This window comes from Raphanus sativus, chromosome 6, assembly GCF_000801105.2.
Source record: "Raphanus sativus cultivar WK10039 chromosome 6, ASM80110v3, whole genome shotgun sequence".
Taxonomy (NCBI): domain Eukaryota; kingdom Viridiplantae; phylum Streptophyta; class Magnoliopsida; order Brassicales; family Brassicaceae; genus Raphanus; species Raphanus sativus.
Genome location: NC_079516.1, coordinates 53,319,721 through 53,344,779, shown reverse-complemented (window position 1 = coordinate 53,344,779; position 25,059 = coordinate 53,319,721). Strand labels below are relative to the sequence as shown.

Below are 25,059 nucleotides of genomic sequence, written 5' to 3'. Positions count from 1 at the left end.
TATTGTGTTGCTAGAATGAAACATCTTAATCTTCTATCTAAAAATACGGTGATCTATAAATTGATTCGAGTTTATTAAGTCATGATTGATGAGCTGAAAAACCACTAATCACACCAACCGTATGCACCACGAGAACGACACTTCACATCGATTTATACACAGTATCTTTTGGTTTTAGGATACGGTTCGGTTGGTGTCTGGTAGTTACTTTTACACTGACTTCGAGCCAAAAAGAAGATATTTGGTTTCATACTGGTGACGTGCTGATCTCATGGGATTCATTCTGATTCAACCGGCTGGGGTTGGTGGTTGACCGGTAGTTAATAATGCAAACAAAAAAAACATGGATAGAAACTGGTAAATGTCATTCTTTATCACCAACTACCACAGATCTCAACCGTTGAGGTAGTGCATCCAACAACTGTGATTAAAAAGAACTTTCTACTTATCCTCACAACAATGATTAGTGTGTCTACTATTTGTATAACTTTAGGAAGAATTACCTGTTGAACAAATTAGCTTCTTAATTCACAATGTATCTGATAGAGTTTTATGTACATATATATATATATAATTGTAAAAAATTTCAAAATCAAAACATGCCTTAAATTACATATATTTTTATTGTTTTTAATTAAACTTAGAAAATCAAATTATTGGAATATCTTGTATAGCTGTATTTAGTAAACATAAACAAAAATAGTAAATAAAAAAATCCAACTTACCATTAATGTCATTATTTGAATGTTTTCTTAATTGGAAATGAATAAATGCAATTTCCACAAAGAAAATATCCCACCGATTTAGCCGGTAGCCAGTTACTTAAGTTAAGAAGATTGGAGAGTGTATAAATGGAAGACTTGCAGCGGCATTAAGGTTTGTGTACCAGTGTCCTGTGCTTTGGTGTGTGTCGGCTGCTTCTCTGCTCAGATTTGCTCTTCTTCCTCTGTCTCTCTCTTCAAAGGTTTCTCTTAAATACACAAACTCTCTATCTATCTATCTATTTCTCTGGCCATTTGATCCTCTTTTCTTTTTTTTAACAAGGGTTTGATTCTCCTGTCTGCACAGATCTGCACCAATCATTTACTGTTTTATTTGGTTTAGATAGGGAAAATATTACTATTAGGTTTAGTCTTTCTACTAACCACTAAATAATGATTGAGTCTTCACTGATCAATATAGATTTTAATCTCTGTTTCCAGTTACTAATCTCGATTCTAACTGTTACACTTTCAAATATATCATTAATCTTTATCTTAATGTTTCTAGGCTTGTAGGAAATGGAGTCGTTTCTGTTTACATCAGAGTCTGTGAACGAGGGACACCCAGACAAACTCTGCGACCAAGTCTCCGACGCAGTCCTGGACGCATGCCTCGAGCAAGACCCCGAAAGCAAAGTGGCATGCGAGACTTGCACCAAGACCAACATGGTCATGGTCTTCGGCGAAATCACCACCAAGGCCAAAGTCGACTACGAGAAGATCGTCCGCGACACCTGCCGCGCCATCGGCTTCGTCTCGGCTGACGTGGGTCTAGACGCTGACAGCTGCAGAGTCTTGGTCAACATCGAGGAGCAGAGCCCCGACATAGCTCAAGGTGTTCACGGTCATTTCACAAAACGTCCCGAGGAGATTGGAGCCGGTGACCAAGGTCACATGTTCGGGTACGCGACGGACGAGACTCCTGAGCTTATGCCGCTGAGCCATGTATTGGCCACGAAGCTCGGTGCGCGTCTCACCGAGGTTAGGAAGAACGGGACTTGCCCGTGGGTTAGACCTGACGGGAAGACTCAAGTCACCGTTGAGTATTACAACGAGAACGGTGCTATGGTCCCTGTCCGTGTCCACACTGTTCTCATCTCCACTCAGCACGATGAGACCGTCACCAACGATGAGATCGCACGTGACTTAAAAAAGCCCGTGATCCCCGCCAAGTACCTAGACGAGAAAACCATCTTCCACCTAAACCCGTCTGGGAGGTTTGTCATCGGTGGTCCGCACGGTGACGCTGGTTTGACCGGACGCAAGATCATCATCGACACGTACGGTGGATGGGGAGCTCACGGCGGTGGTGCCTTCTCGGGTAAAGACCCTTCTAAAGTCGATAGAAGCGGTGCTTACATAGCTAGACAAGCAGCTAAGAGCATTGTGGCGAGCGATCTAGCGCGCAGGGCTCTTGTTCAGGTCTCTTACGCCATCGGTGTCCCCGAGCCGTTGTCTGTTTTCGTTGATACTTATGGAACGGGGAAGATTCCAGACAAGGAGATTCTCAAGATCGTGAAGGAGAACTTCGATTTCAGGCCGGGAATGATGACGATTAACCTTGACCTCACGAGAGGTGGGAATGGGAGGTTCTTGAAGACTGCTGCGTACGGACACTTTGGGAGGGATGATCCTGACTTTACTTGGGAGGTTGTTAAGCCGCTCAAGGCAGAGAAGGCTTGAAACAAGAGGCAGCTTATTGTTTCTAACTACGTTTAATGTTTTTGTTTGAAACTCTTTTAAATCTCTTTTGTGGCTTTCAGTCTCGCTTTGGTTTGTTCTTTTCTTCTTCTTTTGTCAGTGTGATGTTATGTAAGGGCTGTTCTTTTGGTCAATGCGGCTAGTTGCGGCAGCGACTGAAATTTAAGCTATCACCACTGCAAAACAAGGCATCCGAGAAACACCGCCAGCCTGGTTTTCTTGACGCTGCGGCTAATCGCGAAGAGTAGATGAAACGCTGAATATTTCAGCGTCAACTGCTTCCCCATATTTTGTACTTGCGGCAGTTTATCAGCGTTCATTTTAATTCTCGTGCTGTTAAATTTGCTTTCAGTCAGACTATAATTTTCAGTCGCTGCCGCAACTAGTGGCGTTCACCAAAAAAACAGCCCTGTACTCTTTGGTTTGGGTATGGTATGATGTTAAGTACTCCTTGGTGGTTTCAATAGAGATCACTGTTGTGGCAGATCAATACTCTTACATGAGAACAATGATTGAACAATTTGGTGACGATATAGATGCAGGGGAATCAACAGAAGAAAAATAACAAGTACAAACATCATCTCCATTGTAAAGTTACAAAAATATATAATCATGTCAACAAATAAAATATACTAATCAGAGTTACAGAAAGCGAATCCACCAGGTTTTACACACAACAACAACCTTCTAAAGTACATGTCTCTATATATCTTATATAGTTACATATAGAAATCACACTTTTTATATATAAAGTAAACATATTTTATTTCATATCTTAGGAAGAAGAATCTTCAACGTAAGACTTGCTTGCACTCATCTTGTCCCATAGTCCAACAACTCCCACCTGAAAGGTTGAAACACATAAAGCACTTCTGGGCAACTCTTGAAGAGAAGTGCCACACAGACGCAAACCGCAGCAATCGCCACCATTGACAACATAGCTGGTCTGTATGCTACAGACCGCCTTCCTGTCCCATACACCAGTTTATGGTCACAGAGCTTGCACTGAAGCTTTTGGTTACCGTGTGTGATCTCCAAGGCTGAACCTGGTTTTGTTTCTTTCTGCTCTCTGTCTGAGATAGAAGCAGGGATGTTGACCACAACATGATCTTCGGTTGCTGACTTTTTATTGATCTTGCGTTGAATCAAGTGGATGTATGAGAAGTGACCGCGTAGGCGTGCGTAGTCTTCTGGTGTGAAGCCTGTGCTGTCCCTAGATGTTCTCCATGCTCCAATCCCCACCTGAACCAAATACAAAGAAGATTTAAGTGTTTTTTTTTGCGAGTGATAATCACATTCAAAGCAGAAGAAAAGAGGAAATCACCATTGCTGGATCTTCTGTAAGAGCGTCCAGAACATCTTCTGAACCATCTTTACCGGCTGCAATGTGAAGAGGTGTTAAACCTGCTGGACCAGCAGCATCGGGTCTAAACAAGCTGTGTATTCTTTGCTGCTTAGGAACGTATCTCAAGAGCATTTCCACCATAGGCTTAGAGTTTTTCCTGACGGCTCTGTGAAGAAGGCACAGTTCTGATAGCGCGGCATCAGAGGGGGAGGAGGAAGAGTAGTCACCAACAGCTCCTTCAAAGAACATGTTCAACAGCTTTCTGATCACAGCGCACCACTCTCGGTCCATTGAGAACTCGATGAGCCACTTGAAACGTGTTAACGGGAACACGCCGAGCTTACTTCTCTGAAGTAGCCAACCGAGTTCATGAATGAATTCCATAGCTTGCTTAGCAGAATCAGTTCCAGTGAACTCTAATGTGGTTTCGAGTACACGGATCTCAGAACAAACATCATCTTCTTCAACAACTATGAAAGGGAAGAAACTGCTGCTGAGTCCTTGGTCTTCAATCTGAAATAGTCATCAAAGCAAGCTCGAGTCAAATAAATAAACAGGTGACAGCTCACTCAGGATCAGGTCAGAAATAGAAAGTGATCTCACCTCCATGAATCCTCGACCGCTTGTTATAGGCAAATCACAAGAAAAGTTGACACACTCAACAACATCATCATTACTCTCCTTGAGATCATCCTTCTCTTTAGTTGTCTCTTGGGTCAAGTATTTTCCTTCTACCGCACAAAGTAACCTGACAAAGGTTGATCAAAGACTGTTAGATACCAAAAGGAAGAATAAGATACTGAAGGCAAAGACTTCAAACGGGCATAGAACCTTGTGCCAGGTCGACTGAGATTGATGCCTTTTACTGTAAACTGAGCCTTTCCTGTTGCAGCTACAGCGAGCGGTCTAACACTAGTAATGTGACTGTAATCACGGCTTCTTAGCGGTAAGGAAGTGTCAACAACAACCTGACCTGTAACCCCCAAATTCACAATTAAATACTTCATAATTCCAGAGAAAATCATCAACTGGAGAAAGTAATATCAAAAACTAACCGTCAGATACAAATGCATATTGGTTTTGCACCCTAACATAAATCCATCCAGTTGTCCATAAAGGATCATCTGAGAGATCTAGAAGCTTGCTCAAGCTAAAGCCCATGTCATCAGAAAGCTGCAAAGCCAAATAAAAAGCAAAAGAGAATACATGTTCATGAGTCCACAACTTCTAAACAAAGTAAAAGAAGAAATGTAAGCTTACTTCATCCCAAGCAGTTTCAGCTTGACGAAGATAAATGGTTAAGACGATACAACCAGGCCTAATGTAGCTCTCAATGTCAGTTGGAGTATGAGATAACCAGTCAAGAATCTGAATACCAAAGAGAGATTTAACACATCAAAATATAAAACAAAGTTTCAACATCTCAAAGCAAGAACTTGAGAAATGTACCTGTCCACGCAAGACAACAGGAAAATCATTTGGTTCTTTCCCAAATAGTTTGAACACAATCCGGCCTGTGCGCATCTGAAGATAAAGAGTCAGAAAGAAAGAAAAAGAACGTTAATATGAGAGAGCAATGGATCCAGACAACAATGGATGATGCGGTAAGAGATTCATAAACCTGAGCATCTTCGCTGGAGCTTGATGGTGACTGGTCAGATGCTGAATCTGAGTTCCTAGTTGTCTGAGGTGGACTGGTTTGATGTATCCACGAAGGATAATCAGGAGAACTGGTTGCTGGATTGGTCGGAGGAGGAGAAGATCTTTCGATATCTGTACCATCATCAGAGTCTATATAGATGTCATTCAAATCAAAATCATTTACTCTGGCTTGTTTTTCTGATCTGTTCCCAGTAGATGTCCCATTGGAATACAGCTCCTGCCGAGGAAGTTGAGGAGCTTGCTTCAAATCCTCTTGAGGAGCTTGCTCAACTGCAAGCAAACCCGAAGCTTGAGACCCTCCTTGTAGAAGAAGCTCAACCAAGTTTTTCCCTAGTTGTTCACCAGCATGGCTGACAAGGCTCTTCAGAAGATGAGGCATCAGATCTTGATCACCCGGATGGTCTGATCCATTGGCTGTGAAACAACAGAAACACAGAGTTAAAATAACACTAAAAACTTCAAAAGAATGTATGATGAGTGAGAGGTTAAAGTAAACATACAATGCATATTGGAGAGTATCTTCAAGAGAGTAATCAGAAGCAAATTGCTAGATTGATGATCATCACTGAGAGGATTCCCATTAGCGCCAGGTTCAGGATTTGTCTTCCTCCTACGTTTATTATGCCCAGCCAAACGTCTACGGCAACTTCTCTTTCCTTCATCAAACTCCTCAAGAACATGGAACCTGCAAGATAGGATTAATTAGATATTTTATTTCATAAACTTAATTCTATCAGGTTTTGGTTTTAGAGAAAGGAAGGAAGCATTACCTACTACATTGCTGACAAAAGCGCTGCATGATACCACCGACAAGAGCACTAGTAGCCTTAGAATGCATCTCACACACCTTATGACGTCTATGATAGTCTTTAACTTTGCTAAGATCAGCCTCACAGTTCTCCACCTGACAAACCGAGCGGTTTGCCACACCTCCTCCTCCTCCTCCGAACTTGGTCTTCTTAGCCGCAGCAGAGTTCCCTTCTCTTTCACCATTAAGATCATAACCATTCTCTCCTATCTTCAAAGTAAGTCCACCACCACCATTATTATTAGTATTATCATCATCTTCCCCAGTAGCAGTAGCAGCAGAAGCAGGGGCTCTTCTTTTCTTCTCAACTTCTCTTGAATTATTATTGTTCCCTTCCTCAGAGCAGGTGGAAGAGCTATTGGAGGAGTTCCCCAGTGGGAAAAACTGACGGCTAACACCAGGATTCAAGGGTGTAGCTACAAAGAGATCACCATCCCATTTCCAATCATTCAAATCCCACTCCACACTCCTTTTACCTACAGATCTTACATCCATGGCTCTGTATCCATAGAAATGTTGACCCTCACCTTCAATTCTAGCTTCCATCACAGACAACACAACTTCGATCCCCAAAACTAGCAGTAGTAGATTTACAACACAAACCCCAATTGATTGATCTTTGTAGATCGGAAGAAACTTTAAGGCTCAATCAATCAAGATTCTTCCCAGGAATTCTAGAAAGGAAACAGATCCATTAGCCTCAACAAGCATGCCCAGAATCCTATACATAAGATATAAGTCAAAAACCTTTGGTCAGACAAAACACTCTCTATCTCTTCAAACCCGACAAGAAAAAGAAGAAGAAGAGAAAACTAACCTGTCCTAACAATAAACAATCGATAGAAATAAAAAAGTAACAGCTGGAGACACCTTCGAACAGCCACTGGTGATGGAGATGCGACGAAGAAGAAGATGAAGCTGATCTGAATCTATGCGTTTGTGGCGTGATGGAAAGGAGAGTATGTATGGTAATGGTTAATTGGGTAGTACAAAAGGTTTGGGGGGAGAGAAAGAGTGAGAGAGAGAGAAAAACCAAAATTAGTACATATGATAAAAAAAAAATTAATAATTTTAATTTTAATTTTTTTAGGCAAAAACAAAATAATGGTGGACCACTTCTACACTGATAATATTTATATTTGCAAAAATCTATAAGATAAAAAGACATAAAATTAATTCTTTTGTGACTTTTGTCTACCTCTTTTTCTCTTCCTCTCCCATGTGGAGCAGTGTACTAATGGAGGTCAATAATCAACTGCGTCGTGGAGTATGGGACGGTTTCCTGCACTTACGAGGATTTATTGTCTGTGGGGCGGTGTACGATACTCCGTTTCTTAGTTAGTTGCGAGTTCGTTGGGAGTAAGAAATCAAGTGTCTCAGCGATTTGAACAAGTGAAGAACTGTGGTAATCCGCTAATCGATAAAGAAAGTGTCGGTGTGTGTGTTAGTGGACGCGGTTTGACTTTGACTTATGGGCCAACCTTTCTGTCTCGATGTGGTCAAACTGGTCTGGGCTTTATTGGCCCACTTACTAACCCATGTAAAAAATATATATTATAGATTTTGTTTGTTGTTTAATCTCGTTTTGTGTTTTGTTTGCTTATGATGGACTTCTAATCATCATTTAATTAAAGCAGAATACTAGGAGGACAAGACTTGGGTTCACCCCCTATGGTGAACCTTCAAATTCACCACCTCCCTAATAACCAATTAAAGTGCCAACTAGATTAATTATAAAATAATTAAAAAAATAAATAATATCATATTTAATAATGCTAATGTCAATATTTAATCCCTAAATTCAAACTATATACCCTAAATCCAAATTCTAAACCCTAAATTTTAAATTATAAACCCAAACTCTATACCCTAAACCCAAACTCTATACCCTAAACCTAAATCTTAAACCCTAAACCCAAACCATGAATCATAAACCAAGAAATCTAAACTTTAAACCCAAAATTATACCCTAAACTCAAACCATAGACCCTAAACCCAAATCCTATACTCTAAAACCAAACCATAAACCCAAAACCCAAACCGTAGACCCTAAACCCAAACCCTAGACAGTAACCCAAACCATGAACTCTAAATCCAAAATTTAATTATTAACCTTAAATTTCAAAAGAACAACATCAATATTAATCCAAATATTTAGGGTATAGGGTTTGGATTTTGTATTTACGTTTTGGGTTTAGAGTCTAGGATTTGAGTTTAGGATATAGGTTTGGATTTAGAGTTCAGGTTTTTGGGTTTATGATTTATGGTTTGGGTTTAGGGTATAGAATTTGGGTTTAGGGTATAGAGTTTGGGTTTATAATTTAGAATTTAGGGTTTAAAATTTGGATTTAGGGTATAGAGTTTGAGTTTATGGATTAGATAGTGGTATTAGCATTATTAAAATTGACACTATTTATTTTTTTTAATTATTTTGATTTTTGAAAAAAATATTTAATATTTTTAATCATTAATTTAGTTGACACTTTGATTGGTTATTAGAAAAGTGGTGAATTTGAAGATTCACCATAAGGGGTGAACCCAAGTCTTGTAAAAAAAAAAACGAATTTTTGTTAGTGTGACTACAAGAAGAGACAAGTCACATGAGAAATATAAGGGAGAATCCAATGCGCTGCGTCGGGATGATATTCTTCCATGTTTCCTCCTCGTCTTGATAACTTTAGAATCTCAACGGATCTCATTCCATGATTATTATGTTATTTCATAGTCCTAAAGTATGATGTTCCTCACACTTATTATAACCTTGATGCTGATAGCTATTGATTGTATTTCAGATTCCATTCTAACCTGAGACATTTGTAAAAGAAAAAAAAAGTATATTGAATTGGGAGCCGAATAAATACACTATATAATGAATTATATGAATTTAGAAAAGCACTGCCAACCGCAGCGGCAAGGTTTTGGCAAATAATTGCCATAAACCTAATTAAGAAGAAAAGAAAAACCTGAAACGGCTAATGCTCATATGGTTAGAGAAGGTGGAAGACTAATTAAATGGTGTTATTAAAATAATTTGGTGGTCACACCGAAAGAACACCATGATGATTCATCTCGAACATGCCCATATTTTGTTCACATGCAAAGATAACGACTTCATCTAGATACGACCCACAACTCACCAACCCACATTTATACATTTAATTATACAATTTTGTTTGTTGTTTCTTAGGAAAGAAACGCATCAATATAAAAAAAAGGATAACGCGGAAACATAAAAATGATACGTAACATAGGAAAGCTAACTAGTAAAGGCTGCATACGTAGTTTTATAACTAAAAGTTGGTCTTAGGAACGAGTATCTAAAAGATGGTACTATAAAAGAAACTATATAGAAAGTGTGATATTAAAATAAATATTGTGGTTGCAATGTAGATAAGCGACTAAGTATTAATGTATTTTGTCAACGATTAAGGAAAATTAATCAACTATCTTTAGAATACATCATGATTTAGGAAACGAATAGATTAGGTACCAAAAGATAGATATAGTTCTACATGAAAAATAATCCCAACTACATACAAACGGCCAGAAAAGGAAAAAAAAATTGTATGGTCGTTAAATGGCGGCCGACGGCGGAAGTCACGCCTTGATATGAAACGATAATTCCGGTAATATTTTTCAATTTCATTTCATTGGATAAATAAATAATACCCAAAACTAAAATGAGGTGGCAATCTGACCGTTGGATCTTGGGTTTGTCAAACTAATCCAACGGCAAGACGCTGTCACTTGACAGCGTTGAAACCCAGTCAAAGTTAATAAATTAATATACTAGTAGTAAAAAAATATTAAATAATACAAATAGAAAGGTTGAGTTTGCGCGTTATTAAAATTAATCTTGGGTCCTATAATTTCGCTGTACGCTCAAAGATCGTCACTGTTACCAAAAAACGCAAAACTCTCTTTCAGATCTCCCAGAGAAGAAGAAGCCTCTCTCACTCCCTCTACTACTACTCTCCGATCATCATCTTCTTCGAGAGGTAACGAAGCTAGCTCTCTGTTTATCTTCTACTACTTGTTCTGATCCCCCGATTCGAACCTGTAAATTGATCGTTTCTCGCTAATTATAGAAACGTTTGAGTCTCCATTTTGTAGTTCATTGTTTCGATAACGCTTCCTTGACTGTTGAATTTTCAGATTTTGATATCTCGTGTGATTTTGCTAAATGTAGTTAGCTATTATCTCTGATTAGAGAGTTCAATTATTATTATTTTTTTAATTTTGAAATCATCTTTGCAGCTACCATATGAATGTTAGCTTTGGCACATGTCTTGTTGCAGATTTGAATAAATAGAAAGAAAGAAAAGAGAAATGAGTTGCTTCGGGTGTTGCGCGGAAGATGATATGCATAAAGCTGCAGCTGATTACGGTGGCCACAATCCAGCTAAACACTTTGGAGGTTTCTTTTTTCTTTTCTTTTTTGAATAAACCAAAAGGCTTTTGTTAAGTTTTTTTTTTTAAGTTATTTGGAGGATTGTTTTGATTGTGGTGCAGGAAATGATGGGAGGCACCATGCCTCTGAAGCTGCACAAAAGGGCGCTCCAGCTGTGAAGGTGCAACCTATTGAAGTACCTACTATCCCTGTCACTGAACTCAAGGAAGCAACTGAGGATTTTGGATCGAGTTCTCTCATCGGTGAAGGCTCTTACGGAAGAGTTTATTACGGAGTGTTAACTAACCAGCAGCCTGCAGCCATTAAAAAGCTTGATTCTAACAAACAGCCTGACAATGAGTTCCTTGCCCAGGTTTGCTACCTTTTTCTTCAAATAGAGTCATTAGTTTTAATGTTTACTATGTATTGTTGTCAATTATGGTAGCTAAACTTGTGGGAACTGTCACTGCTTGCTCAGGTTTCCATGGTGTCGAGGCTGAAGCATGATAACTTTGTTCAGCTGCTTGGCTACTGTGTTGACGGCAACTCGAGGATACTTGCCTACGAGTTCGCCAAGAATGGATCTCTTCATGACATTCTTCATGGTAAATTAACTTAAATAAGATCTATTTATGGGGGCGTCATATCATTACTTTGCTTTAACATCTGTCTTATGATTTGCACAGGGAGAAAAGGCGTGAAAGGAGCTCAGCCAGGTCCTGTCCTGTCGTGGTATCAACGGGTGAAAATTGCAGTTGGAGCCGCAAGAGGGCTTGAGTATTTGCATGAAAAAGCAAATCCTCACATCATCCACCGTGACATCAAATCAAGCAATGTCCTGCTCTTCGAAGATGATGTTGCCAAGATTGCTGACTTTGATCTCTCTAATCAAGCTCCTGATATGGCTGCTCGCCTTCATTCAACCCGTGTTCTTGGAACTTTCGGTTACCATGCCCCTGAGTAAGTTGACGCAGAGCTTCTTCTTGTGAAGAATAAAAAAAACACAATAGTGTGCGCTCCTCTTAAGTCTCAAATGTGTCTTCTCTTTTTTTCCTTGACAGATATGCGATGACCGGTCAGTTAAATGCCAAAAGTGATGTGTACAGCTTCGGGGTTGTCTTACTCGAACTCCTTACAGGTCGAAAACCTGTTGATCATAGATTGCCTAGAGGCCAGCAAAGTCTAGTCACATGGGTACTAATTCATCTCAGTCTTACTACACATCACATTCTTCTGTCTTTATTATCGACTCCATTTAAACTGTTACTTATGGCATTAGGCAACACCTAAATTGAGCGAAGACAAGGTCAAACAGTGCGTCGATGCAAGACTTGGTGGCGATTACCCTCCAAAAGCTGTTGCTAAGGTATTTGAAAACATTCTAAAATTGCGTCTACTTAAACGCTTAATTAATCTCAAGTCATTCTCTCTCTGTCTTTGCTTATGTCATATTGTGTTGTGGATGATGAAACGCAGCTAGCGGCGGTTGCAGCGTTGTGCGTGCAGTATGAAGCAGATTTTAGACCGAATATGAGTATTGTTGTGAAAGCTCTGCAACCTTTGTTGAACGCTCGAGCCACAGCTCCAGGGGATGGATTACATTAGCCAACACCACGTTCCCCTCCGTCTACCACAGAATATTTGATTTCCACTTACAGTATGAGTATTCAAAACTTAATGTGCATAGAAATTTCCTTTTCATTTTTTATTTTGTTACAAAATTAAATCTTGGATTCTTGCTTTCCTACTAAACTGCCATCTCCCATACAATTTCTGACTCTGTCTAATATTATTATTTCCATTGAAGTTGTGTTAAAAACCAGAATCATATAGTGATACTTCTGGTTATTTTTTCTGTTATGAACTTATGAATTTGTGTATATAATATCTAGTATACATCTTTTTTGTTACTAACTATGGTTGTATTTTAAATATATTTAGAGCATCTCCAACGGGGGATATTAGGCATTTCTTAGCTCAAATTCTTATGCAAATTGATTAAAAAAATATATAATATTTGGGATAACCTAAGGATCAATCCTTAGTTAAGGATATTAAGGACTAAGTCCTTAATGTGTTGGCAGCTTCCGATTGGTGAGACGAAAAGTTGTGTTAAAAAAAAATTCATTCAGATTCGCTAGGAAAAAAAAATCTCTACGACGGAAGGAAAGGCGACTCGTTGACGAACGATGATGGCCCCTGGTTTAGCGACTTGGTCGCCGTAAATCTTGACGCCGAGTCTTTGACGAGGAGAATCACGACCGTTCTTAGTACTTCCGGCTCCTTTCTTGTGCGTGGATTCAATCGTCAATGGAACCGGAGCTTGGAGTTTTTCCAAAGGGAGAGTCACGGTGAAGGAGGTAATTGTTGATTCCAAAGGGAGAGTCACGTAATCATTAACGATAAGCATCATCTATCATCATCATCATTAGCACTACAGACAGCTAAAATAGATTCATATTTTTTATCAAAAGGAATCACCTTTTTGTAGTTGTTGATTTGATATCTCGTGGGTTTCTACCTTGTTTTTTTTCTTTCTCTGCAATTACAGATCGAGAAAATATCGAGGTGAGAGAGAGAGAGAAAGATCATTCAAAGCTTCTTCTTTTTTTTGTAAGAGAATGGGATATCTCGTGGGTTTCTTTCTCTGCGTCTTTCTCTGCTTCTTTTTTCGTAAAATCATTCAAAGCTTCTTTCTCTGCAATTTGATATCTCGTGGGTTTCTACCCAGAAAAGATGTTAGCTTTGTACTTTTATGTGTCGTTTAATCAAACAGTAGTTCACATTATATCTGACTGAGCTTGAATTTGATTATCATCTGTCTGCTTTTGTGTTGGACATTCTCTGTTTAATGATCACACGTTCTTTAAGATCTTGTCTGAAGAATTGATTATTGGTGATTCTGCACTTAAAGATTCTTTATGTTCTTTCATAACGGAAACTAATGTAACATTCTCGGTTTTGTTCTTGTAGTGGGACAGGAACGGTTTAGAACACTGACGAGCTCTTACTACAGAGGCGCCCAAGGAATCATTCTCGGTAATCCCCATCATTTTACCATTCAATTACAAGAGATTATAAAGACATCTCCTTTGTCTTTAAACTGTTTAGTTAATGTTTATTGGTGAAATGCAGTTTATGATGTGACGAGAAGAGAGACATTCACAAACTTAGTAGATGTGTGGAGTAAGGAGATTGAGCTTTATTCCACTAACCAAAATTGCGTTGCTTATATAGTTAGTGTTGCTTATATAGTAGGAACCAGTGAACTTGATTTCTAAGCACACCAAGAGAGAGATAAAGAGCAGTTACAAGATAAAGAGCAGTTTACAAGATTCTTCTTCAACCTCCATGACGTCGATTCCTGAGCACACCAAGAGAGAGATAAAGAGCAGTTACAAGATTCTCTCGCCTGACACGAGAACAATGGGTGAGCAAAACAATCTTCTACTTCGATTTCATCTATGCATTTGCTTTGTATTTCGGTTTTGTTGATTGAGATTAATGATCATAGTTTCATAGAGTTCATAGATGTACACATATACATATACACATATAAAAATTCCAAAGCTCTAAGATTCAATTCAAAAAAAAAAAATCTAAGAACTCCATGATAGATAACACCATTGGAGATATAATTATGGTTAGAATCCTTAACTATTCAGAAAAAGAAAAAAAACAATATTCTAATCCTAAGGACTCCAATGGTGGGTAACACCATTGGAGATGCTCTAAGGAGGAAGAAATAGGATTTACTTTGAGGACGACAAGAGCATGCCTTGTCCAGACATTAAAAACGCCACAATTTACGCTTCACCATCAGTTTGTCTTTGAAAAGAATAGAAAAAACAATCCAAATATAGCAAAACCGTATAAACATCTATATATACACGTACCATGTCTTCCTTCTTTTTTCTAATCCTTTCCAATCCACGTTGAAGTTACCTAAAAAAAACCAAAAAAAATGAACACTCCTATAAAACTCGCCTTTCTCATTCTTTGTATCGCCCTAACGGCAACCGCGTTCGTAGTCCCAGCCAAACGTGACGCTGTTACACCAGAACATGAGAAAGCCGTCGCAGGAATATGCAGCGTCGTCCAAGACAAAAGTCTTTGTAGCATAACCTTGAAAACTGTCCCAAGCAATGATCCAAACATTTTGGTCCGTCACTTAGCCACAGGTGCAGAAACCTCCGTTAAAAAGGGATTGAAGTTCCTCTCCGGAATTAAACCCAAGTACAAAGGAAACGCTTTCGCTACAGCTTGCATCACTAGTTGCGAGAAACAGCTAAACAACGCCTTGGAAGACTTTTCAGATTTCTGGAAAGCCGCGGGAAAAGACATAAAGAGCATGGCTAATAACTACTTCACATGTAAGAAGAAGATGACTTCAATCTTTAACTACCAGTCGAGTTGTCTCGATGACATTTACGACAAAACATTGTTGAAAGAGGTTCAAGGAGGGATAGGGCTTGGGAAAAGAATGAGTGGCGAGTCAGTGGATGTGTTCGCTGGAATGGACAAAGTCTTTAATACTCTCAACATTAAGACCAAACTCAACCAGAAAGATACCGATTCGTTGCTCCCACCACCTTTGTCCTTTTACTACTATTGATTTATTGTTGTTGTCAATGGTGATGAAAGAAAGGTTCCTTTTGACGTATGTTTGTAACTAATATGTGTTGTAGATAATCATGTATGTACCTCGTGATTGGAAAGGATGTGGAAAATATGATTATCTAATAATAATAAACTTAATTGATATAATGTATTAATGTTATATATTATTTTTTTTGGATCAAATATCCTCTAGACTATATTTGCGAATTGATTTCGCCACATGTCCTCTCTACAATCAGTTTCACAAAACAAATATGACGTGGTTCCTAAAATTGATGCATGATTTCTGAAAAAATATGACATGAATAATTTCATTTAATGTTGATTTACATTTTTGGCAAACTTATTAGAATATGGTAATAATTTATATTATACATTTAATATTGATATTTCTTTTTGGTAAACTTTTTAAAAATATGGTAATAGCTCATACATCATCTATAAAATAAATATATTCATACATAACATGTCAAATTTCGAAATATTATTATTTTTCTATAATTATACAATTTGTATTATTAAAAATTTCAAAAATTTCTACAATTTTTTAAAAATTAAATATCAATCGTAAGACTATTAGTTTCTTATATATCAACATAAAATATTTTTAGGCTAAATTTTTTATAGTTATACAATTTTATATCATTTTATTAGTTTTATACAAATTGATTTAATATATATCAAATATATATATTAAATATTAGTAAGAAAATAATAAAATCTATAATATTAAATAAAATTTATTTTTAAATACAAGTTAGATTTTTTTAAAAAAAATTTACTGCATATGGTGCAAGAAAACACCTAGTTAATGGTATATAATATGTTGACTTTCAGGTATGTACATTTTAAATATATTGTGTTGAAAATAGTAAAATCTTCCAGCGTGAACATATTACACATATTCCATATCCATTGACCATGGATCTGAATGTAGACACATCAGGAGACAAGTCTTTGTCTGAAATAGAAAAACTTCTCAAAAATATAATTAGACACAATGTGAAGTAGCTTTGATATATATACACATAAGTCACTTAGGTGTTTAACTATCACTCTATGGACTTAACTAACAACCTTAACCTATAGATTAAATACCATTAATAAAACACCATATGATGCTTGTAAGGACGATAAAAGCTTGAGATATAGACACAATACCAATAAGAGATTAATATATCAACATGTTGATTTAGATAACCATTTCAGTAAATCAATATTTATTTGATTATTTTACTGTGTGACAATAGTATTTTTATAAATTTGCCTTCTCTTGTAAACAGTCTGTGCAACATGCATAACACCTTTATACTTGCTTAGACATTATTTGGTTCATACATTTCTCACACCAAATAATCAATCAAATTAAATATCAATTGAAATCATGCTTTAAAATGTTCAAGGACTGGTCTGATCCGACTAATTAACTGTTGAGTCAGGTCATTGCAGATTTCAGGACACCACAAAATGTTAGGTTTACCGGAATCGCACGTTTGCACTATTAACATTTTCATTTTTTTTTGTTCAAGAACATATTACAAATTATATGAAATGTTTTTTTCAGGTTTTATAAATATCGTACATTTTATCGGTTTCTTATTCATATAAGGCTTCTGCTATTACAAGAACAACCCTAAGTATCACTTATATAGTTATTGTTAAATCAAACCACATGCAGAATTTTAAACCTCTCACGTCTCACCTAAGCAGCGGCATAGTCTCGAAAGTTACTTAGTTCTTTTAAAGGTATATGATACTTGTCAATCAAGCCACCACACCTTCTAATTAGGAGCGTACGCCATATTTATCCTGCGTTGACCAATTTTAAACCTCACAACTAAGCAATTTGCCTAGTCTCGGAAGTTAAATTAACAAAGCTTTATTTTAACCAGATATTCTCAGCCATTCGTCCACCATAATTCTCTCCCTCCATGCAAAATCCATGCAACGTCCCTAATTTTAGAACCAAAAAGCTTTTATAAAAGCGTCCTGTTCCCTCACAAAATACACTGGCCCGAGTCAATAAACAACTTGGCTTTTCTCTAATAAAGCCCCTCCCTCTCCGATTAACCTCTAAACAAAACCGGAGGGAGCAAAAAAAATTCAAAAAATCAGAAATACACAAAAATAAAAATTAGAAAATGATTGGAAAAGTTGTGGTCTCCGTGGCCTCCGTCCTTCTATTGGTCGGAGTAGCCATTGGAGTCGTTGCCATCGTTAATAAAAGCGGCAACACTAATTTGTCTCCACAGATGAAAGCTGTTCAAGGTATTTGTCAAACCACTGCTGACAAAGCCTCATGTGTCAAGACTCTCGAGCCTGTCAAGAGCGATGACCCAAACAAACTGATCAAGGCCTTCATGCTCGCTACACAAGATGCAATAACCAAATCATCAAACTTCACAGACAAAACCGAAGGCAACATGGGTTCGAGCATCTCCCCAAACAACAAAGCCGTTCTTGATTACTGCAGGAAAGTTTTCATGTACGCGCTTGAGGATCTCGGTACCATTCTTGAGGAAATGGGTGAAGATCTTAACACGATCGGTAACAAATTCGACCAGATTAAACAATGGTTAACCGGTGTTTACAATTACCAAACCGATTGTCTTGACGATATTCAAGAAGATGATTTGAGAAAGACTATTGCTGAAGGCATTGCAAGCTCCAAGATTCTTACTGGTAATGCTATCGACATCTTCCACACAGTTGTTAGCGCAATGGCCAAGATCGACGCTAAAGTCGACGATTTCAAGAACATGACAAGTGGAATCTTCACTCCTTCCGACAAAGGATCAGCTCCGGCCGGCAAAGAAGCCACTCCTGTCGACACTCCCGTGGCTGACCCAGACGGTCCTTCCCGTCGCCTTCTTGAAGACCTTGACGATCTCGGAGTCCCAACATGGGTTTCAGGTGCAGACAGGAAGCTTATGGCTAACGCTGGACGTGGCCGAAGAGGAGGTGGTGGAGCTCCTAGAATCAGAGCAACCTATGTTGTCGCTAAGGATGGAAGCGGACAGTTCAAGTCAATTCAACAAGCTGTTAACGCTTGTCCCGACAAAAACGCTGGAAGATGCATCATCCACATCAAGGCTGGTATCTACAGAGAGCAAGTCATCATCCCTAAGAAGAAGAACAACATCTTCATGTTCGGAGATGGTGCAAGAAAGACCGTTATTACTTACAACAGAAGTGTTGGTCTCAGTTCTGGAACCACCACTTCTACTAGTGGCACAGTCCGTAAGTCTCACCACACCCTGATCTACTAGTTTCTTAGTCAAATTATATCCAATATTCAAGAAATAACCAGGCCATAATTATAATTTTAATATATTATATGATTAGTGTATAATTAACATTTTATCAAAAAAAAAATAAGAGGGTTGGTGGACCCCATCAATACCATTTTTTAAGTATATAAAAATCATTTCGGTTAATTAGACGCTTAAGCACGGGTTACACCGACTTTTAGAACATTTCAAATATCTATATATCTCTACATATAACTGACATATATTATGCTTCGTATAGAGGTTGAATCTGAAGGATTCATGGCTAAATGGATCGGATTCAAGAACACAGCCGGTCCAAATGGGCACCAAGCCGTTGCTATCAGAGTCAACGGAGACCGTGCCGTGATCTTCAACTGCAGATTCGACGGTTACCAAGACACACTATACGTCAACAACGGTCGTCAATTCTACAGAAACTGCGTCGTTTCAGGAACAGTCGACTTCATCTTCGGCAAATCCGCGACCGTTATCCAAAACTCACTCATCGTCATACGCAAAGGAAACAAGGGACAATACAACACGGTCACAGCCGACGGAAACGAAAAGGGTCTATCCATGAAAATCGGTATCGTCATCCAGAACTGCCGCATCGTTCCCGACAAGAAGCTAGCGGCGGAAAGGCTGACCGTTGAGTCGTACTTGGGAAGGCCATGGAAGCAGTTCTCGACCACCGTGGTGATCAACACGGAGATCGGAGATGTGATTAGACCAGAAGGGTGGAGAATGTGGGACGGAGAGAACTTCCACAAGTCATGTAGGTACGTTGAGTACAACAACCGTGGACCGGGAGCTATCACCAATAGGAGAGTTAGCTGGGCTAAGGTCGCTAGGTCTGCTGGTGAGATTAATCAGTACACTGTGGCTAACTGGTTGGCTCCGGTTAACTGGATCCAAGAAGCTAACGTACCTGTCACGCTTGGATTATAAAGCGTATAAAAATCATTTGAATAAAAGAAAAAAAAAGACTAGTACGTGTACGTGTGTCGTCCATGTAAAAAGTGAAAACTACATTTTCGATAGAAAGTTGTAAGATTCGCTTTTTGTTTGTCTCACGTACTTAAAAAAATTGAAAATTGATGTTTGTTTATTTTTTTATTTGTATATTTTCAAAATATGAAATTTTATCTACTGTGTTGTTGTACCTATGTATAATAGTTAACTAAAAATATACATATTAGTTTTCATAATTTATTTAATTTTTCATTGCTGTTATAAATTTATCAGTTATGGGCTAATTAGACCGAAAGCCCAATAGATATTTTTAAACCCTCTCGTTGTTCTCTCATTTCACGGCAACTAAAAGAAAAACGCCGTGACGAGAGCTCCGGCGAAAGTTCTTAAATCTCCAACCATTCGGTCTGAATAGTAACCGGAACGATTCAGATAAATCCGAAGAATGAGGAGGATGTTTCGGCCAATGATTATGAGCAATCTGATTCGATCTTGCTCGAGAGCTACGCATCCAATTGATCGCACCATTCCATCTTCTCCCTCGTCGAAGATTGTTCGTCTGTTCTCAACCGGTATGCTTTGGTTTTCTAATTTTATTATTAATGCTCGACTTAGGAGACAAATCTCGATTGATAGTGAACATTTCACTGTGGTTCTGTCTGAATTTGAGTTTGGTAATGGTTGTATGATGACAGAAATGGAACCACAGTTGTCACCAGATCTTATTAAGATAATGGATCAGAGACTATCGGCGATAGAACACCGTAACGCTATTCTGCAGAGGCTTATTAACCAGGTAACCAATCAATTGAGCTTTGTTAGATTGAAAAGTCCAAAACTTTTTTTTAATTATATGTTGATTGAAGACAGCCTGAGTACTCACAAGAAGAGTTTTCAAGAGCTAACAAGGAACTTCGGAAGCTGAGAGACTCTATGGAGCTTATCACTGCTTTGAGGGCCATACAAAAGGTCTAATTCGACTTTCCTTCTTTGTTACAGTCTCTCCCTCCACCAAGCTTCATTATTCATAATAAGGTGTAATTTTTTTCCTTTGGCAGGAGATTGATGGGCTGAAGACTCTTGTCTCAGAGAGCTCGGATGACAAAGACATGCTTGATATGGCTGTTAGCGAATTAGACGAGGCGGTGGAGGAAGAGAAAAGGCTTCAAACTTTGCTGCTTAAGTCTCTGCTTCCTAAAGATGAAGCTGATGAGAGGGATTGCATTTTGGAGGTGAGAGCAGGTAGGGCTTACGAACTAAACATTACACATGAATGTGGAAAAGCTGTATGTATGTAGTTGACAATTGAATATCTTGGTTTAGGTACTGGTGGAGAAGAGGCTTCTTTGTTCGCCATGGACATTTTCAGAATGTAAGTTCTTCCCTAATGACTGCAAGTGCATGGCAGAAGCTACTATCTTTCTTCATACTTCAACTGTAGTTTGGAATGATGATAGGTACGAAAGATATTCACAGAAGAAAGGATGGAAGTTTGATATTGTAGACATCACCGAGTCTGATATGAAAGGGTATAAAGTATGTATTGTTTTTATTAGTATTCCTCCTATTGCTCTGTTTTAGTGCAGCAGCTAAGATTCTACATGTCATTGACAGGAAGCAAGTGCTGCTATTTGTGGAGCCAGTGTATACGGAAAGCTTAAGTTCGAGAGTGGAATTCACAGGGTTCAGGTATGTTTCATTCTGATATTTTTGTTTACTCTCCATGGCATAGATGTTCATAGAATGTTAGTGTTATTAACTCTTCTAAACATCTTTACACAGCGTATTCCTATCACAGAGAAATCTGGTCGTATTCACACCAGCGCTGTATCTGTTGCCATCCTTCCCCAGGCTGATGAGGTCACCAATCTTACAAACATCACTTTTTTTTTTATCGATTAGTATTACTAACTCTTTAATAATGTTATCATATTGTTGGCGGCGTACAGGTAGATGTTCAGCTAAGGAATGAAGATTTGAGGATTGATACTTACAGGTCTGGTGGCTGCGGGGGTCAACATGCCAACACAACAAACAGTGCAGTTCGAATAATCCATCATCCAACTGGAATTATGGTCTCCATCCAAGACGAAAGATCACAGCATATGGTATAGTTAAACTTCTAGGTCCCTCCTCAAACTTCTACGACCTACTTAATAAATAAATGTCCACTCTTTTTTTATTTATAACAGAACAAAGCCAAAGCACTTAAAGTACTCTGCGCAAAGCTCTATGAGATTGAAAGGTTGAGATTACAGAGCAGCCGTTCAAAGCTACGGTCAGAACAGGTACGTATGTGATTAACACTCATTTTTCTTCTAATGTATTCAGTCATTTTTACATCATTTTCTGTATTAGCTGATCGATGTGTAATCCCGTTAACAGATTGGCAGTGGAGACCGATCCGGACGCATCCGTACATACAATTTTCCACAAGGGAGAGTCACGGATCATCGTGTGGGAATCACTCACCACGCTATTGAAGATATGATGGAAGGAGAGAATCTGGACACCTTCATCGACGCACTTCTCTTACGCCAAGAGATGGACGCCATTGCTTCTTTCAGCTCCACTTCATGAATACAGAGTTAGACCTAAATCAAGAACACTTAGCTTGTCAAAAGGGTGTTAGCCATAGTAAAATAAAATATAAATTCATTCAAAGCTAGAAAAAAAAGAGAGGGAGAGAAAGAGGGAGCCAGGGAAGAGGCAGTGCATGGGAAGAGACCAAACATAGTCATTTGATGTTTTGGTAAAACTCAATCCATGCTCTGCTTGTTCCCTGTCTCTCTCTCGTTACCACTTTTGTCTTCGTTATTTTCATTGCAAGACATATTAAAGAAAAGCTTGCTTTCTTACCTTTGAACTTGGCAAGTTCCATGAGTTTATTTGGTGGTGTTGTTATTCTAAATGACATAAGGTTTAAATAGATATTCTAACCGTGTGTGTTTTCTGATGTACTACACGAGACTTCAAGAGAGATATTTGTACTCCTCGTTATGGAACTCTTGTACTCCATCTAGCTTAGGCTAAAAGAGTACACACAATTTATTAAATTTGTATGTTTTGTATTGAAAAACCTCTTCAAGGTGGTTGTACTTTATTTATACGACCTTTGTGTGTTTCGACATTGGTTAATCGGAAGGTCGAGAATTATTAAGCTGCCATGTGGTAGGACCCAATCACATCGCCGCAAGTACACTTTTTAAAAATCAGTACATTGCTCCTTTTCTGGTACTACTACTACTACAAGAATCCCTCTCGACATCATAATTTATTACAATAAATATGTTATAAACAAAATGAATAGTTACGTTTTAATTAGTACTGTTTTTTTTTTTCACACTGAAGATTTGATTATATTAACTTGAACAGATTACATAGGCCGGCGATTTAAGAAATCCCGGAAACAAGGTTGGCGGACAAACACAACTGTCCCCAGAATCATAAGCCCAAACAAGGGAATCAACTTGAAAAACAATCAAACTAAAAGACTACAAAACCCAAACCTAAGTCAAATAGATGAAAATCAAAAGAAACCCAGTCATCTTAGAACAATATGCATGTCAATTCAAAGAAGAACCTTTGTGAAAGATAAACGATGGAGTCACCACCACCGTGAAGGACCTCCTATAGTGAATAGCCCAGCAATTCAAAGAACACAGCTTCAGTCACCGGCAAGACAGAACAAACGGACTGTTCCGAGGCTTGACCGGAAGAGACGGAGTCGGATAACACGACATGCAACGCCACAAAGAAGCTTGACGATAGAGTAGATCTCGATCAGATCTGAAGGTAAATGACAAGGAGCCAATCCAATCGACTTTGTATTCAACTGAAAGGCAGAAGATCGATACAAAGACGATACAAAGAGAACTCGAATCGAACATGCAGAATCATCCAACCGAGACTGGAGTTTCAACAAAATTGATCTCATCTAAAACGACTAGAAAGGGCATGCACCGACAACAACCGATTGTAACACATGATTCACAAAAGGATTAAACCCGACTCCGACAAGCCGCCGGAGTCGGAGAACGACGATTTGAGTTTGTAACTTTATAGAGAGAAAGCGAAGGTTTTAGAGAGATATTCTTTATCAATTTGGTCGAGGCTCGCTCGACTATTGTTTGAATTAGTACTGTATATGGCAGAATTTCAATTGTTCAAGAAAAAGGTAGAATTTCAATATTGTTTTTTTTCTGTCGGCAATATTGTTATTTAATATGGTAGGCTGGATTTAGTATTGGTTATTTTTGTTTTGCTATAATATGGTACCCTGAGGGGGTTCTTTCACCCGCCAGAAAAGCTGGAATTTCCAACTATGGACATGCATGACTTCACCGATTCCTGCGACTACATCATGAGGATCAGAGCGCACCAGCCTGACTATGGTGACGCTAACTAGCAGAAGACGATGAAGCTGCATTTGGAGCAGTTAGAGCTGTCGAAGCAAATATTATGACAAGGCATCGGCACAAAAAGATAAGACGGCCAAGTTAGAGAAATAACCACATAGTGATAAAGGGATAAAGGGATAAATTTATGACCACACTATTGCTTAATTCATGTTCATTGCCAAACAATCATGGGGGTAAGTAAAATAAAAGGAGAAATTGCAGATCTACCACAGAGAGAGAGAGAGAGAGAGAGCCAAAAAGGAAAATTAACCTGCAGATTCGTTTCCCACCGCCTCAAAGACGACCACCAACCAGACCTCAAAACTCGCATCATCTTGCTCTGCTCTCGTGAGAATGATGAAGAAGCAAGAGAGAAGAAGAGAAGAAAAGAGTATATATATCACTTTTGCGCTGAGAGAGAGAGAGAAGCAAGATGATGGCTGCAACATCTTTCCTCTAGCATGCAAACATATAAGGGATCACTCAGTTCTAAAACTTCATAATCCCAAAAAATATAAGAAAAAAGCTGCACTAATATTATATAGTCAACAACTGATACAATGAGAGTTTAGTTTCTCTTTTGCTGTGATTATTGACTCTTTCACATTCAATAAAGTTTTAAGTACCTTTTGGATATATCTGAAAATGAAGATGAACCAAATTTGTCAAAACCATCATCTGAAAAATGGAGAACAATGATATCAATCTAATTTTCAAATAAAGATAAAAGTAGATTGCATATTTTCATATGCCTCCTCGTTTCAGTATTGAGATAATTTTTATGTGTTTAGGTGAACCACTACAAACAACTTTATATAATCCAAGATCCTTTATATAATCAAATCCATCACTAAACCAAATTTAACGAGTAAATCATTGGTTATAGTTCAGTAAGCATTGAATCAAATTGTAATTGATATCTTATATATCTATTAGGATCTTTCTTTTCCTTTATAGTCGCAAAGAATTCAAAAATTACTCCAAACTTATCTGTTAGTATTAGTTTATTGAATAAATAATAATAAAATACAATACCCATTGACTAAGAATCTATCGAAATAATTATTTTTTGAAGTTGTTTATACTAAAAAGGAGTCTCATTGTACATGTGAGTTTGTTATGCCTCCT

The 25,059-nt window shown here is 38.2% G+C and overlaps 6 protein-coding genes and 2 long non-coding RNA genes across 10 annotated transcripts; 5 read left to right on the top strand and 3 right to left on the bottom strand.

Annotated features, from left to right (window-relative positions):
• The first annotated feature begins 829 nt into the window (after positions 1 to 829).
• LOC108811774 (S-adenosylmethionine synthase 2) lies at positions 830 to 2,632 on the top strand. Its single transcript, XM_018583864.2, has 2 exons — positions 830 to 964; positions 1,270 to 2,632. Exon 2 carries the CDS (start codon positions 1,281 to 1,283, stop codon positions 2,442 to 2,444), a length of 1,164 nt encoding a protein of 387 aa, XP_018439366.2. The 5' UTR covers positions 830 to 964; positions 1,270 to 1,280; the 3' UTR covers positions 2,445 to 2,632.
• A 437-nt stretch (positions 2,633 to 3,069) lies between these two features.
• Positions 3,070 to 7,296, bottom strand: LOC108811773 (squamosa promoter-binding-like protein 1). Its single transcript, XM_018583862.2, has 11 exons — positions 7,095 to 7,296; positions 6,240 to 6,998; positions 5,970 to 6,154; positions 5,429 to 5,883; positions 5,257 to 5,331; positions 5,068 to 5,175; positions 4,863 to 4,980; positions 4,639 to 4,780; positions 4,411 to 4,555; positions 3,787 to 4,320; positions 3,070 to 3,704 (listed from the first exon to the last, which is right to left on the bottom strand). The coding sequence occupies exons 2-11, from the start codon at positions 6,821 to 6,823 to the stop codon at positions 3,276 to 3,278; spliced, it is 2,775 nt and encodes a 924-aa protein (XP_018439364.2). The 5' UTR covers positions 6,824 to 6,998; positions 7,095 to 7,296; the 3' UTR covers positions 3,070 to 3,275.
• Positions 7,297 to 8,727: 1,431 nt separating this feature from the next.
• Positions 8,728 to 9,392, bottom strand: LOC108810907 (uncharacterized). The gene is made up of 2 exons (XR_008935451.1): positions 9,181 to 9,392; positions 8,728 to 9,082 (listed from the first exon to the last, which is right to left on the bottom strand). It is a non-coding gene; the product is annotated as an uncharacterized LOC108810907 (long non-coding RNA).
• Positions 9,393 to 10,119: 727 nt separating this feature from the next.
• On the top strand, positions 10,120 to 12,533 carry LOC108812560 (probable receptor-like protein kinase At2g47060). The gene is made up of 8 exons (XM_018584847.2): positions 10,120 to 10,275; positions 10,576 to 10,694; positions 10,790 to 11,040; positions 11,146 to 11,272; positions 11,354 to 11,627; positions 11,729 to 11,861; positions 11,947 to 12,033; positions 12,144 to 12,533. The coding sequence occupies exons 2-8, from the start codon at positions 10,607 to 10,609 to the stop codon at positions 12,270 to 12,272; spliced, it is 1,089 nt and encodes a 362-aa protein (XP_018440349.1). The 5' UTR covers positions 10,120 to 10,275; positions 10,576 to 10,606; the 3' UTR covers positions 12,273 to 12,533.
• A 1,960-nt stretch (positions 12,534 to 14,493) lies between these two features.
• LOC108812561 (probable pectinesterase/pectinesterase inhibitor) lies at positions 14,494 to 15,438 on the top strand. Its single transcript, XM_018584848.2, has one exon. It carries the CDS (start codon positions 14,632 to 14,634, stop codon positions 15,280 to 15,282), a length of 651 nt encoding a protein of 216 aa, XP_018440350.1. The 5' UTR covers positions 14,494 to 14,631; the 3' UTR covers positions 15,283 to 15,438.
• A 1,872-nt stretch (positions 15,439 to 17,310) lies between these two features.
• On the top strand, positions 17,311 to 19,718 carry LOC108812558 (pectinesterase 5). The gene is made up of 2 exons (XM_018584844.2): positions 17,311 to 18,527; positions 18,819 to 19,718. Exons 1-2 carry the CDS (start codon positions 17,429 to 17,431, stop codon positions 19,505 to 19,507), a joined length of 1,788 nt encoding a protein of 595 aa, XP_018440346.2. The 5' UTR covers positions 17,311 to 17,428; the 3' UTR covers positions 19,508 to 19,718.
• A 147-nt stretch (positions 19,719 to 19,865) lies between these two features.
• On the top strand, positions 19,866 to 22,229 carry LOC108812559 (peptide chain release factor 1, mitochondrial). Its single transcript, XM_056988125.1, has 11 exons — positions 19,866 to 20,103; positions 20,227 to 20,327; positions 20,402 to 20,500; positions 20,590 to 20,773; positions 20,855 to 20,903; positions 20,989 to 21,067; positions 21,146 to 21,220; positions 21,314 to 21,391; positions 21,481 to 21,639; positions 21,724 to 21,819; positions 21,917 to 22,229. The coding sequence occupies exons 1-11, from the start codon at positions 19,977 to 19,979 to the stop codon at positions 22,109 to 22,111; spliced, it is 1,242 nt and encodes a 413-aa protein (XP_056844105.1). The 5' UTR covers positions 19,866 to 19,976; the 3' UTR covers positions 22,112 to 22,229.
• Positions 21,685 to 24,717, bottom strand: LOC108811922 (uncharacterized). Of its 3 annotated transcripts, none has more exons than XR_008935331.1 (4): positions 24,558 to 24,715; positions 24,203 to 24,387; positions 22,391 to 23,975; positions 21,685 to 22,125 (listed from the first exon to the last, which is right to left on the bottom strand). It is a non-coding gene; the product is annotated as an uncharacterized LOC108811922 (long non-coding RNA). The 3 variants fall into 3 exon arrangements; XR_008935332.1 differs by having other exon boundaries at positions 22,391 to 23,954; XR_001943407.2 differs by having other exon boundaries at positions 22,391 to 24,387; positions 24,558 to 24,717.
• Between the last annotated feature and the right edge of the window lie 342 nt (positions 24,718 to 25,059).

Coding starts and splice junctions, on each gene's coding strand:
- LOC108811774 (XM_018583864.2), top strand. CDS start 1,281: ATGGAGTCGTTTCTGTTTACATCAGAGTCTGTGAACGAGGGACACCCA.
- LOC108811773 (XM_018583862.2), bottom strand. CDS start 6,823: ATGGAAGCTAGAATTGAAGGTGAGGGTCAACATTTCTATGGATACAGA. Junction 4,981..5,067: donor CTGAAACTGCTTGGGATGAA/GTAAGCTTACAT, acceptor TTGGCTTTGCAG/CTTTCTGATGACATGGGCTT. Junction 4,556..4,638: donor CTCAGTCGACCTGGCACAAG/GTTCTATGCCCG, acceptor AACCTTTGTCAG/GTTACTTTGTGCGGTAGAAG.
- LOC108812560 (XM_018584847.2), top strand. CDS start 10,607: ATGAGTTGCTTCGGGTGTTGCGCGGAAGATGATATGCATAAAGCTGCA. Junction 10,695..10,789: donor TCCAGCTAAACACTTTGGAG/GTTTCTTTTTTC, acceptor ATTGTGGTGCAG/GAAATGATGGGAGGCACCAT. Junction 12,034..12,143: donor CTCCAAAAGCTGTTGCTAAG/GTATTTGAAAAC, acceptor GATGAAACGCAG/CTAGCGGCGGTTGCAGCGTT.
- LOC108812561 (XM_018584848.2), top strand. CDS start 14,632: ATGAACACTCCTATAAAACTCGCCTTTCTCATTCTTTGTATCGCCCTA.
- LOC108812558 (XM_018584844.2), top strand. CDS start 17,429: ATGATTGGAAAAGTTGTGGTCTCCGTGGCCTCCGTCCTTCTATTGGTC. Junction 18,528..18,818: donor TTCTACTAGTGGCACAGTCC/GTAAGTCTCACC, acceptor TGCTTCGTATAG/AGGTTGAATCTGAAGGATTC.
- LOC108812559 (XM_056988125.1), top strand. CDS start 19,977: ATGAGGAGGATGTTTCGGCCAATGATTATGAGCAATCTGATTCGATCT. Junction 21,221..21,313: donor GTGGAATTCACAGGGTTCAG/GTATGTTTCATT, acceptor ATCTTTACACAG/CGTATTCCTATCACAGAGAA. Junction 21,820..21,916: donor CAAAGCTACGGTCAGAACAG/GTACGTATGTGA, acceptor TCCCGTTAACAG/ATTGGCAGTGGAGACCGATC.